Genomic DNA, 13,939 nt, shown 5'->3' with positions numbered 1-13,939 from the left:
CAATGTTCTGTTTCCAAATGAAACAGTCAAGGAATTTTAGTTTTTGTTGTTGTTATGGTCCCCAAGCTATAAGGAAAACCAAATATATATACACATATATATTTTTTTACATATATATATACACACATATATAGGCTTAACTTTTTTAAAACAAACTTTGAAGACATACTTAGCACGGTATATTTTTAAGTTGAACTTATAGTTCCTTTCTTTTGAAATTCTGATTAACATTTTGACGGTGGAGAAAAGTATAATGAGATTGTCAGCAGAGGCATTTAACATTCCATTTAGTTCAAACAGGATACTTAAAATTCCACGTACATTCATTAGATGGTATTATTTCTTAGGTAAATCACAGTGTACATTTATTGAGTTATATTTTCAGTGCTTTACAAATCTGTATTAATCTCATGTATCCTATGAGAAAGGTACTCTTACCCCCTATTAAATTTATAGATAGGGAGACTGTAGCATAGGGACATTTAATTAAACTGCCCAAGGTCACAGAGCTCACAGATGGAGAGGCAGGTACTGAACCTGGACAGTGTGGTGCCAGACTTGTGTGTTTAACCCTGACAGTAAATGGCTTGGACCTGCTGGTCTCCCCAGGTAAGCGTAAGCTGCCTGAGGTCAGAGGCTCCGTTTCTTTATAATGTCAATCATGCTGCTTACAGTGGCCTTCCACATGGCTAAACTTCTAAAGCCTGTGACAGAAAAGGCTATGAATAAAACAGGCACATTGCAAAGGGTTTATTATTATTGGCCTCATCACATGGCACATGGGATCTAGTTCCCTGACCAGGAATAAAGCCTGGTAAGATTTGGTGCTTTAAGGGAAATTGTTAGAAATGAACCAAGGGATAGGGAAGAAGGAAGCTGCCCAGCAAGTGCCCACATGCTCACACCCACAGTCATCCACTCAGGAGACAGCAGCGCATGGTCTGCAAAAAAAAGCCATGCATTCCAAAGCAAAATAAATTTCATAAGAGTAAAATAAGCCATTTGAATATCTTACTTTCCCAAGGATCACCTCACTGAAGGGCTCTGGTGGTCCATAGGGTTAGTTTAGTCCAGTTTGACAACAGTATGGATTCTAAAATGCCTAATGAGGTTGCAGTGATGACTGAAAGCTTTCCCACACTCATCACACTCATACGGTCTCTCTCCAGTGTGGCTTCTCTGATGTTTTATAAGGAGCGTTCGCCTACTAAAGCTTTTACTGCATTGACCGCACTGATAGGGTTTCTCACCAGTGTGGATTCGGAGATGCTGGAAAAGCCCTGCATTCTGACTGAAGGCTTTCCCACATTCATTACAGTGATAACGCTTCTCTCCAGTATGCATCCTCTGATGCTGAACAAGGTACGAGCTCAGGCGAAAGGTTTTCCCACACTCATTACATTCATATGGTTTTTCCCCTGTGTGGATCCTTCTGTGTCTAATGAGGCTATTGCTGGCACTGAAAGCTTTCCCGCAGTCCTTACATTGATAGGGTTTCTCTCCAGTGTGGCTCCGCTGATGTTCAATCAGGCCTGACCTCTGGCTGAAGGTCTTTCCGCATTCTTCACATTCATATGGCTTCTCCCCAGTGTGGATTCTCTGGTGCTGAATGAGAACTGAACTCTGAGTAAAGCTTTTCCCACACTCGTTGCACTTGTGACATCTCTCTCCAGTGGGCTGTCCGCTCTGTTTTTCTTCCCTGCTCTCATGTTTACACATTTCTCTATATTTTGAATCTAAAGGAATATCTCTTTGGAGTCTGCTATTCTCAAAATGTCCCATTTCTTTTAAGACTTCCTGTTTTGATGTCAAGTCCTGGTTTTTAAGTACAGTTTCACCATCTAGAATAATAAATAAATAAATGTCATTTTTTTCCTTTATGAAAGAGTATAACCATAGGATGGGAAAGAGGAAGATTCATGTCAAATATTTAGGATCCAGTTTTGGATCCTAAAACTGGCAGTATAATGTAACAACCTAAATTGAGATATGGAGACAAAGTAAGGGGTAACCAGCACCTGCTGAAATGGCTAGAGGTCACCCAGACAAGGTGAGGCTTCCAGAGAAGATGTACGCAAGCAGGGACTGTGAAGGGCTTACTACAAAGCAGATGCTGCTCTAAATGCTTTATATATATTAACATCTTCAAATGACTCTGACTCTGTACTCTCATTTCCATTTTACAGATGCATAAACTGAAGGCACAGGAAAGTTACTTGACTTGTTCAATGTCACATAGCTTCTAAGTAGCAGTGCTTAAATTCCAACTGAGATAATTTGGCCCCAGAGTCCACAGTCTCAACTATTACCCTATATTGGACCACCAGAGATCCTCTGAATGGACCTGAAAACGTCCTTACCTTGTTCTCCAAATTTGTGGACCCCAAAAGATTCACATTTGAGCTGCATCACCATGGACTGAAGCTGGAAAGCTGTTGATTCCTCCTTGGCCTTCAAATGCACTGCATCCCCTGAGAGCATTTCAGCAAGTCCATGTTCACAATCTGGGGCCTAAAGGCAGGTAGGTATATTTGGGTTCATAAGAGGAGGACTACTGGAACCTAGACTCACACTCAATGAGAGAGATCATATGGAACTGTATGAGACATTTTATGCAATTGCACAGTGGAAAGCCCAGAGTTTAATTCCACACCCAAAAGCAGAAGGGGGAGAACAAGAGTGGCCCAATGAGGTGTGATGGTTTAAAATAAGCTCTTCAACATTATTTCCACTAAAAGGTGGAGCCTGATTTCTCTCCCCTTAAGTGAGAGCTGTACTTAAAATGGCTCATTTCTACTGAATAGAATGTACGGCAGAAGTCATTGTATATAACTTCTGAGACTAAGTCATAAAAACGTGAGGATTCACCCTTATCCTCTCTTCCTCTATTTCTGTCTCTCTCTCAGGGAAGCCAACTGACATGTTGTGAGGACACTCAATGAGCCCTAAGGAGAAACCCAGTAAAGACCCCTCCACCAACCAGTGAGGAACCAAGGCCGCCTACCAACAACTATGGGAGTGAGCCATCTTGAAAGTGGATCCACCAGCTGCAGTAGGTTTTCAGGGGACTATAATCTTGGTTGACATCTTTACTGCAACCTCATGAGAGATCCTCCTAAGTGGCTCCCAAAACCTGACTCAGAAACTGGGAGGTAATATTTGTTTTTTTTTAAGCCATTAAAGCTTAGGGGATTACTTGTTACCCAGCAACAGAGAACTAATACATGTGGCTACAACCAACCAACCTGGGTCACCAAACTTCACCCTTCATTTCATATTCTATGTCCAGAAGGCCATCTTCCTCCTCTCACCTGGTTCTCTGGTTCACTGAGCTCTCGCTCCAGGTCTTCAACTGCAGCCACTGCCTCCTCCCCACTCTCGGGATGGTGCTCACATACCCAGGCCTGGAGCTCCTCAGGCAGGATGGTCAGGAACTGCTCAAGCACCAGGAGCTCCAAGATTTGCTCCTTGGTATGTGTGTCTGGCCTCAGCCACTGATGACAGAGTTCCCGAAGCCGGCTCAGTGCTTCTCGGGGACCAGGAGTTTCTTGGTAACAAAAGTGTCTAAAAAGTTGGCGGGAGGCTTCCTGGCCAGAAAAGTTGTTCTCTCGAAGGTAGGGTTCTTGGTCCCAGATAGGGTCTTCCTCCACCTTCACAATCTTAAGTCCATCCTGTTCCCCTGCTGAAGCCATCCTGGGATTAATTTAGAAGGGCTCAATCCAGCCTGGGGTGGAGGTGTAACTGATTTAAGATCCTCTGATTTAATCTTATTTAGGAGGATACACCTGATGAGAAAAATTATGTCTTAATGAAATAAGTAATGGGGAAAAAAACAGTGTAAGAATAATAATATCATGCTATCATTCATGTTTATAAAAGGTATACATATGTATGTTTAGAAACTGAAATTTAAAAAAAGGCATATGGCAGAAAACATTACTGACCCCATTTCTTCACGCTTCCCTGTAGACATGGACTTTGTTTTGTGCTCCTGCTGTGATTCTGGGTTCAACACATGACCTGACTTGGCCAGTGTAATACTAACAAGTGGGACAGAAGCTAGTGTGATTGCTCTTGCATGCCCGTGCCTTCTTTAACTGCTAAGAGGATATACTGGCTTTCAGATGGAGCAGATGAAACCATCCTAGGTCACCTAACAGCCAGATAACCTCCCCTCCTTCCGCCCTGCCCCAACATGTGAGTGACTCCAGCTGAGATCTGCCGAGCTCACAGCTGACTGCAGATGTACAAGTAAGTGCTGCCTAGATCACCAAATGCCACAGACTTATGTACTAAATAAATGTTTATTGTTGTTATCCTGCCAAAGACTTGTAACTGTTTGTTACACCACATTATTATGGCAATGAAAAACTATTATAGAAGGATGGCCTCTGGGAAGGGAACTAGGATAAGAGAGGAAGGACATGTTACTTTTCACATAATACCCTCTATATTTTTTCTGATTCTTGAGTCATTTGAAATAAAGTACTTATTCCAAAAAAATAAACAAAGGGACTTCCCTGGTGGTCCAAGGGTTAAGAATCTGCCTTGCAGTGCAGGGGATGTGGGTTCAATCCCTGGTCAGGGAACTAAGATCCTGCATGCTGCAGAGCAACTGAGCCCACACGCCACAATTAGAAGTCTGCATACTGCAACAAAAGAAAAGACGCCAAGTGCCGCAACTAAGACCCAAGGCCGCCAAGTTAATTAAATTTAAAAAAGAAAAGAAACATGAGGCTTTAACCAAATGTCTATAGAGCAAAGAGTAGGAAAAACATAATTCTGACAAAGCGTGAAGCAGTGAAACAGTGTGGCTTAGGAGCAAGTACATTTGAATTGGGCCTGAAATAACTAACAGAAATGAGGCAGGCAGAGAAAGGGCGCTGGCAGGAGATTCAACATCACAGGCCAAGCAAACAACAGACTCTAACCCTAACCCATTTAACATGCATCAGAGGATCAACAACAGAATGGACACAGCTGAAGAGTAACAGTGATTATGAGAATACTGAGACTTTACTCTGAATGCAACAGGGTATTAAAAAATATGAAAGAGCAGTTAATGTTAACTGCTCTTTCATATATATTATATATATATACATATTATAATATAAAATATTAAGACACTACAACATTAATATATAGGAACTTCAGAAGAAAAGAATGTAGTGAATGACTAAGAAATAATAGTTGATGAGAAAAAATTAAGAATTTTCCAGAAATGAAGGCCTGACCTCTCAGATCAAGAGTGCACACCTAGACATAATAGAGTGAAAGTGAAGTCTATTGTGGATAAAGAGACAATCTTAATAGCTACCAGAGGAAAAGAATAAAGAGACAATCTTAATAGCTACCAGAGGAAAAGAGATTACCTATGAAGGAAACACAGCAAAGTGCTCACTAACACAGTCTAGAAGGCAATCGGAGTGGAGAAATGACTGTTAACACAGAATTTACCCCGAGCTAAATATAAGTAAATAGAGCAAAATGAAGTCATTTACAACCCACAAACACTTCCTACGAAAGTAAGTAAAGGATATAGAGTTCAGCAAAGAAAGGTGAACTCAGAAAGAAGGTATGAAATAGAGGAAACAACATAAGCTCAAGAACTAACAAAATATGGTGATAATTTAAATGATTATGGGAGGAAATCTCTTGTAATTTACTCACTCACATGTAAAATGATGTACATAAAAGCATTGTTTGTGAGACAAAGGTTGGAAACAACCCAAATGGCCACCAAGATGGGACTAGGTAAATAAATTATAGTAATTCATAACTACTGCTATGCAGTTTTTTAAAATGAGTAAGCTCTTTATATACAGATATGAAAGGATGGGCAAGATCCATTTAGTGAAAAAAGCAGAGTAGAGAGCCACTGTGAAAAATATTAACAAAAGGGAAAGGGGAAGAAAAAAAATATACATATATATATTTGGATACCTGAGCAACATTACTTGTCCCTGGGAATGGGAAATAAGTGGTTGGGAGCAGGTATGATGTGGAATTTTTCAATGGATAGCCCTTATTACATTTTTTACATGAGAATGTTTTACTACACAAAAGGGGAGGAATATAAAACTAAAATTCTTTATAATAACAAGATGTGGTAGATGGTCAGTTCAGTAAAAGGAGTGTATTAATGCCTTTGGTGTCAGGAGAATAGAAATACTGAAAAATAGACTTCATTTTAAAAATTCTAAAAGTAAATACACATCTTATAATTTAAGGGTAAATCAACAAGGAATTGGAGCAACTGGAACTCTCATACATTGGTATGATACTTTAATGGGTACAACCACTTTGGAAAATTATTTAGAACTATCTCTTAAAGCTTGAGAATAAAAATGTTCTGCAGCTGTGGTATAAGTAGCCCAGAACTGATCTATTCAATTAACAACTCATTTCAGAGAACACATTTTTGTAAGTCCATCAATTAGTGACAACCCATAGCTTTCAAAAATCAGTTAGTCGGGAATGACTTGTTAAAATAAACAGCTCTGAGTGCCAACTAATGAACAACAGTTTGCCCCATGAAACCATGCCTCCACAGATGTCAGCCCACTGAACCCCATGTTTCTCAAAACCCTTATGTAAGAGCAGCAACCTCTTCTGTACCTAGTGAGGACTGTACCTAGGTCCTAGTGAGAGGATCTCTTCAGCTGTCTTTTCATTTCAGATACTGAGTGATGGTCTCAACATTTTTTGACAAGATCAATCTCTGTGTACCCCCTGACCCAGTAATTCCACTGTTGGATTTATACCCCCAAAGAAACAAGTGCTTATGCCCATTAAAAGCTAAAAATACAGGAATGTTCAGAGTAGTTTTATTCAAAATAGTTCCAAACTAGAAATAACCCAACTGTCCCTCAACCCTCAACTTGCAGAATAAATAAAGAGTGGAACTGTGTTAGGCAGAATTCTAAGATTGCCCTATGATATCCATCATGTTATCATGTCCCTTAAGATTGTTAGTTTACATGAAAAAAAGGTATTATTAAGATGTAATTAAGTTAGCAATCAGTTGACCTTAGGAGGTCTCTAGGTGGGCCTAACCCACTACATAACTCCTTTAACAGCAATTTTTTTTTAGCAGAAGAGGAAGTCAGAGAGTTGAAGCATGAGAAGGATTAGATCCACAACCACTGACTTGCTGATGGAGGGAGCCACCTGTAAAGGAATGCAGGCAGCCTCCAGAAGCTGAGACCTGTCTCCAGGGGCAGCCAGCAAGGAAAGGGAGACCTTAGTCCTTTCATGGACTTCAGTTCTACAACTGAAAGAAACTGAATTCTGTAACTGGTTTAAGACTCTTGTATTTTCAAAACACAGTCAATAAATTTGGTGCCATTTACATTAACTACTCAAAGTTTTCCTATTTGATTCCTTCTGCTGTCCTGCTTCATGGCTCTGTTCCAGGGAGAAGGAGTCCCTGTGCTGCTGGAACTTTCACTCTAATGGGGAAGATTAAAAAAAATTAATTAACAGCAACAACAACAAAAGGAGGCAGATAAAATAATGAGCAGTTGTGATAAGTACTGTGAGGAAAACCAACCAGCATCAAGTTATCAAATAAATGTAGGACCTATTAAGATAAGATGATGAGAGGTGAGGTAGCTCATGAGCCCTAAGAACAGTAAGGACTGAGCTCTGCAGAGTAGAGGTGGGTTGTAGGGAGAGAATGGTTCAAAACCCCCGACAGGACATAGAAGTTTATTTTTGATTCTAAATGCACAGGAAAGCCACTGAAGGCGTATAGGAGGGTAAGTGACAAGGCCGGGTTTATGTTTTAAGAAGCTCTGCTACTGGATAGTAAGCGAGCTGAGGGAATGAAGATGGAGGCAAGAGTGGAAGAAGGCAAGCATCCAAAGAGTGGAGGTGGAGCTAGTGCACTGGATCCAAAAGACAGCCACTTAGGTATAATGTCAATATATTCATCAAATTAACTTTGAAAAAACATAACTGAAAGGCAAAAGAGCTTAGCTTTTGTTTGAAAAAAGAGCTTCAATCTTTGGGCAGATATTTACGAGCTGCGCTGAGAGCTGGGTATACACAGGAGTTTATAACTCATGGGGATAAAATTATAATACAGTGAAAGCCATAATCTTGAAGATGTGTACAAGGAAGTAGGGCAATTCATCCTAAATTCAGGATTCAGTTTCTGTGTATTACATGATATTCACAAAGGGGACTCACTTCAAAAATATTCACTAAGTGCCTGTATGTGTCAGGCAGCAAGTATATGATAAACGAGTGATACAATTACAGAATCTGAAGTGTCCTCACCTTCCTTAATTGAACTAAAAAACCACGAGGTGCCAGAAAGAGTGTAAAAGAGCGTTTCTCTTTTTTTCTGACACCACACTTGTGCCACCCAGGGATCTTAGTTCCTTCACCTGGGTTCTAACCTGCCCTGTGCACTCCAAGCGCCAGGTCCAAACTGCTGGACCACCAGGGAATTCCTGAGCTTTTTTTTATTAGCTTCAGCATATTAGCAATTACAAAGAGACAATGAAAATAATAAACCACCTGCGCTGTAAAATAAATTCCAAAGGAAAACCGATCACAATGGCAAAGAAAAAAGGAATAACTCAAATACTATGAGGAAACTGGCACATTCGGAAATGGAGATACTCTAGGAAAGGACTGGAATATCCTTCAACCAGGCAATAGGGTGGGGAGAAAAGAGGGGAAGGATTATTGTTATTGTTTAGTCGCTAAGTCGTGACCAAGACTTTTGAGACCCCCATGGGCCACAGCCCGCCAGGCTCCTCTGTCTATGGGATTTATTTCCCAGGCAAGACTACTGGAGTGGGTCGCCATTTCCTTTTCGACCCAGAAGTGGAACCCACATCTCCTATATTGGCAGGCAGTTTCTTTACCACTGAGCCATCAAGGAAGCCCAAGGGAAGCATAGGACTGTTTTAAATTAAGAGACTTAACTACATGCAACGAATGGTCTTTAATTGGACCCTAGTTGGTGTAAACCAATTGCAGAAAACACTTGTAGGACAACGAGGGTAAATTCGAATATGCAGTAGGTGTCAGGTAATATTAGGGAATGCGCTTACCTTTAGTTGGGTGTGTTGATATCGGGGTTACGATTTGTGTATGTAAAATATCCTTAAGTTTCAGAGATGCACATACGAAACTATTTAAGGGTGACAAGTCACGATGCTTTTATTTATTTTGAAATATTTAAAGAAAAAATAGATGCGATACTGCTTAATGTTAACACTTGTTAAATAAAAGCGATGGGTATATAGGAAGTTGGGCTTTTGACAAGGAGCGAAAGCAAGTTCCGGAAGCCCCTCTTCCACCTTCTCACCTCGGGTCTAGTCACAAAGCTCCGCCTCCACAAGGGGGTCTTCTCCACGACCCCAGCGGGGGCAGGGGCGGGACCTCCTACCCTAGGCGTGTGTCCAGGTGACCACGAGAGGCTGGCGGGGGCCACGCCCGCGCAGACGTCCCCTCCTCACCTACTCCAAGGCACCGATCTTAATCTTCCTGGGGCGGGCGAGTCGGAACAAAGTGCCTGAGACTCACCTTCGGGATCGTGGGAGCTCCAGGTCCGCCGCGCAGGCAGCATCACTCAGAAAACCTACAAAGGCCGGAAGTACGTCATCATCCCAAGCTCCGTCGCCAAGCAGCCCTTTCCCTGCTAGGAGCATTGTTGTACTCTCTAGGAGCTCCGGAGGTTAATGCACTTGGTGACTACTTCATCACAAAGCTCGGAGCCAGAAATACAGCCCTAGGAGGGGAAACCCCCGCCCCCCGAGATTTCTGTGCTGAGTGGTTCCGGGCATCTAGAAGTCAATGGTCGTAGCAACGCAAAATGTTAGGGCCGGAAGGGACTTCATTGTTCCTCCAGTTCTGGTTGTTACCATCCATTCCTTCCTGAGGCTCTCCCCTAACTGTGGTCCCCTTAACACCACAAAGGAGAGATGGTAGCTGTGGTTGGGTTTTTTGTTTTTAACTCTCAAACTCTGTTTTCTGGAATCGCAGTCTAGCAGGAGAGACACAGGCACATAAACAAAGGAGAGGTACAGGCACAGAAACCAGTGTACAGCTGGTTTGTATGTGAAATGAAAGAAAAATGAAGTAAATGTAAGTCGATTAGGATAGTCCCTGGACCATAGTCTGGCCACCTCATGCGAAGAGTTGACTCATTGGAAAAGACCCTGATGCTGGGAGGGATTGGGGGCAGGAGGAGAAGGGGACGACAGAGGATGAGATGGCTCGATGGCGTCACCGAATCAATGGACATGAGTTTTGAGTGAACTCCGGGAATTGGTGATGGACAGGGAGGCCTAGCGTGCTGCGATTCATGGGGTCGCGAAGAGTCGGACGTGGCTGAGCGACTGAACTAACCTGGACCATAGTAAATGCTACAGGAATAGTATATGTTAAGAAGTTGAATTTTTTTTTTAATCCATTAATTTAACAGATTCTCTTTGAAAGCATTCTTTGTGTCAAAGGTTCCCTCTTAGGACTGGATATAATAATAATGAACACAGGTCTTGACCCTTATGAAGCTTAAAAGAGAAATATAGACACTGGGAGATCCAGTATATATAATTTGAGTGAAACATAGGCATGAAAGTGGAAAATTACATATTACAAATTTTGAAGTCTTAAAAAAATCGCAAACATGAAAGTCAGAAAAAAAGTTTTATTAATTGCCTGACACACGTCTATAATAATTTTTAACTAAATTTTTGACTTTATATTCTTGAACTCTTTTAATGTTAATTTTGTAATTTAATTTTTCTAGAAAGAATGAAAAGATATGTAGTCTATCCTCTAGCATAGCTGATCATTTTAAATGGTTGGTATCTGGGTAACCCTTTATCGAGTTCTTTCAGTTATGAGCTACAAGATGTTAGGATGTTTTAAGTTTTTTGTATTAGGACTAATCTGAAAATCTCTTATATCAGTGACACTACCTAGATTGTTTTGATGTCCTCATTGTGTCAGTATTAATTATTTATTTATTTTTGGCGGCACCAAGGGCAGCATGCAGGATCTTAGTTCCTCCACCAGGGGTCAAATCTGTGTCCCCTGTGGAGTCTTAACCACTGGACCTCCAAGGAAGTACCAGTGTCAGTATTTTAAGTCAAAAGTTCAAGAAGTACTAATCTCTTTCCACAGTGCTCAGTGATTCACATCACTTCATTAATTACATTACTAAATAATCCAAGAGCCAATGGATTTATTCAAAATTTAGCTTTCCTCTTACTGTTTTTGTGTAATCTGAAATTTGTTTTGTTATAATTTGCTTCTTTATATCAGAATTAAAATCTTTATTGAGTATCTGTTTTTCTCATTACATTCTTTTAAATTTAAATTTTCTGTTCTGTAATAAATTATCTTTATTTCAGAACTTATCACTTGTTCCTTAAATCATATCAAAATTTATTTCTACATCATTATCTTATTTCCTCAATACAGGTTTGGATTACACGGGGGCATGCATTTATGAAAACACAAACTCTACAATGAAGATAATACATTTTAGGATTCCTCTGGTGGTCCAGTGGTTAAGAATCCACCTGCCAATGCAGAGGACACAGGTTCCCCAGGGGATCTCACATGCCGCAGGGCGACTAAGCCTGTGCACCACTACCGAGCCCACACTCTAGAGCCTGGAAGCCAAAACTACTGAGCCTCTGTGCTGCAACTATTGAAGCTAGTGTGCTTTAGAGCCTGTGCTCCACAACAAGAGAAGCCACCTCAATAAGAAGCCCATGCACCACAATGAAGAGTACCCCTCGCTCACCATGATTAGAGAGAGCCAGAGTGCAGCAATAAAGAGCCAGTACAGCCAAAAATAAATAAAAATTTAAAACTTCTACAAGCTTGCTAAACTTTTATTAATCATCATAATTTGTTCAATTATCTTGGATTTTCTATTTAAACAATTGAGCATATTCCTTAAAACAGTTATGTACTGTAAAAAAGAACAGAATGTTGTATCTCATCTAGTTATACAAAGGGTTAAGTCTCAACCTGCTGCAGTTGCCCATCAACAGTTGGGAAAAACAGAATGAAGCATTCTGGGCTTTGGATAAAAGAGCCCCTAGATGATTAAGACACTCCAGTACTCTTGCCTGGAAAATCCCATGGACGGAGGAGCCTGGTAGGCTGCAGTCCATGGGGTCGCTAAGAGTCGGACACGACTGAGCGACTTCACTTTCCCTTTTCACTTTCATGCATTGGAGAAGGAAATGGCAACCCACTCCAGTGTTCTTGCCTGGAGAATCCCAGAGATGGGGCTGGGGAGGGGGGCCTGGTGGGCTGCCATCTATGGGGTCGCACAGAGTCGGACACGACTGAAGCAACTTAGCAGCAGCAGCAGCAGATGATTAAGATGGAAATCTAAGGAAGAATTTCAATGACCCCTAGATTCTTGCATCTTTTCATTCATAGAAAAGCACAAAAATCATTAACTTGAGATATTTGTTCTTTGTGATTAGCAGTGATCTTTTACACGATGGTGTGATCACTCACCTAGAGCCACATATACTGGAATGTAAACTCAAGTGGGCCTTAAGAAGCATTACTACAAACAAAGCTAGTGGAGGTGATAAATTCTAGCTGAGCTATTTCAGATCTTAAAAGATGACTTTGTTAAAGTGCTTCACTCAATATGCTAGCAAATTTTGAAAACTCAGCAGTGGCCACAGGATTGGAAAAGGTCAGTTTTCATTCCAATCCCAAAGAAGGGCAGTGCCAAAGAATGTTCAAACTACCATACAGTTGCATTCATTTCACATGCTAACAAGGTAATGCTCAAAATCCTTCAAGCTAGGCATCAACAGTATATGAACTGAGAACTTCCAGATATTTAAGATGGATTTAGAAAAGGCAGAGGAACCAGAGATCAAATTGCCAACATCCGTTGGATCATAGAAAAGGCAAGAGAATTCCAGAAAACAAGTACTTCTACTTCATTGACTACACTAATGCTGTTGACTGTGTGGATCACAACCAACTGTAGAAAATTCTTCAAGAGATGGGAATATCAGACCACCTTAACTATTTCCTGATAAACCTGTATGCAGGGCAAGAAGCAACCGTTAGAACCAGGCATGGAACAATGGACTGGTTCAAAATTGGGAAAGAAGTACGTTAAGGCTGTACATTGTCACCCTGCTTATTTAAATTCTGTGCGTGGTGTGTGTGGGCTAAACCTTTAGGCAGAGCAGCCACCCCCTTGGACATCACAAATCCACACCAGGGAGAAGCCATACCTGTGCAAAATTTGTGGCAAAGTCTTTATGTGGAATTCACATCTTCTGAGACATCAATGTATCCATAGTGATTAAAAACCTTTAGAATCCTGACCCTTGACAGACCTAGGAGATTCAGGGAAGGAAGGAAAGCCAGTGGGAAAATGTTGAGGCTCCTGTGTCTTATGAATGTAATGAGTGTGAGAGAAGTTTCACTAGGAATAGAAGCCTTATTAAGCATCAAAACATCCACAGGAGTGAGAAACCCTATCAGTGTGATACGTGTGGAAAAGGACTCACCTGAATTTGATTCCTTCAGTTCAGTCACTCAGTCGTGTCCGACTCTTTGCGACCCCATGAATCGCAGCACACCAGGCCTCCCTGTCCATCACCAACTCCCAGAGTTCACTCAGACTCACGTCCATTGAGTCAGTGATGCCATCCAGCCATCTCATCCTCTGTCGTCCCCTTCTCCTCCTGGCCCCAATCCCTCCCAGCATCAGAGTCTTTTCCAATGAGTCAACTCTTCGCATGAGGTGGCCAAAGTACTGGAGTTTCAGCTTTAGCATCATTCCTTCCAAAGAAATCCCAGGCCTGATCTCCTTCAGAATGGACTGGTTGGATCTCCTTGCAGTCCAAGGGACTCTCAAGAGTCTTCTCCAACACCACAGTTCAAAAGCGTCTATTCTTCGGCACTCAGCCTTCTTCAC

The 13,939-nt window shown here is 41.4% G+C and overlaps 1 protein-coding gene across 2 annotated transcripts in view; it reads right to left on the bottom strand.

Annotated features, from left to right (window-relative positions):
• Positions 1 to 178: 178 nt before the first annotated feature.
• LOC105001153 (zinc finger and SCAN domain-containing protein 12-like) overlaps positions 179 to 13,939 on the bottom strand; it is a 64,923-nt gene continuing 51,162 nt past the window's right edge. The window contains exons 1-4 of one of the 2 annotated variants that reach the window (XM_010857318.1): positions 9,544 to 9,784; positions 3,312 to 3,785; positions 2,361 to 2,511; positions 736 to 1,841 (exon numbers count right to left, since the gene is read on the bottom strand). In XM_010857318.1, the coding sequence (XP_010855620.1) occupies positions 1,066 to 1,841; positions 2,361 to 2,511; positions 3,312 to 3,692 (1,308 nt within the window). In that variant the 5' untranslated portion in view covers positions 3,693 to 3,785; positions 9,544 to 9,784 and the 3' untranslated portion in view covers positions 736 to 1,065. Of the gene's footprint in view, positions 1,842 to 2,360; positions 2,512 to 3,311; positions 3,786 to 9,543; positions 9,785 to 13,939 lie in introns of those variants that run through there. The other variant, XM_010857320.1, reaches the window with a different exon arrangement.

The sequence above is a fragment of the Bison bison genome, unplaced genomic scaffold (assembly GCF_000754665.1).
Source record: "Bison bison bison isolate TAMUID 2011002044 unplaced genomic scaffold, Bison_UMD1.0 scf7180017864379, whole genome shotgun sequence".
Classification (NCBI taxonomy): Eukaryota; Metazoa; Chordata; class Mammalia; order Artiodactyla; family Bovidae; genus Bison; species Bison bison.
This window is presented reverse-complemented; position numbering and strand designations above follow the sequence as displayed.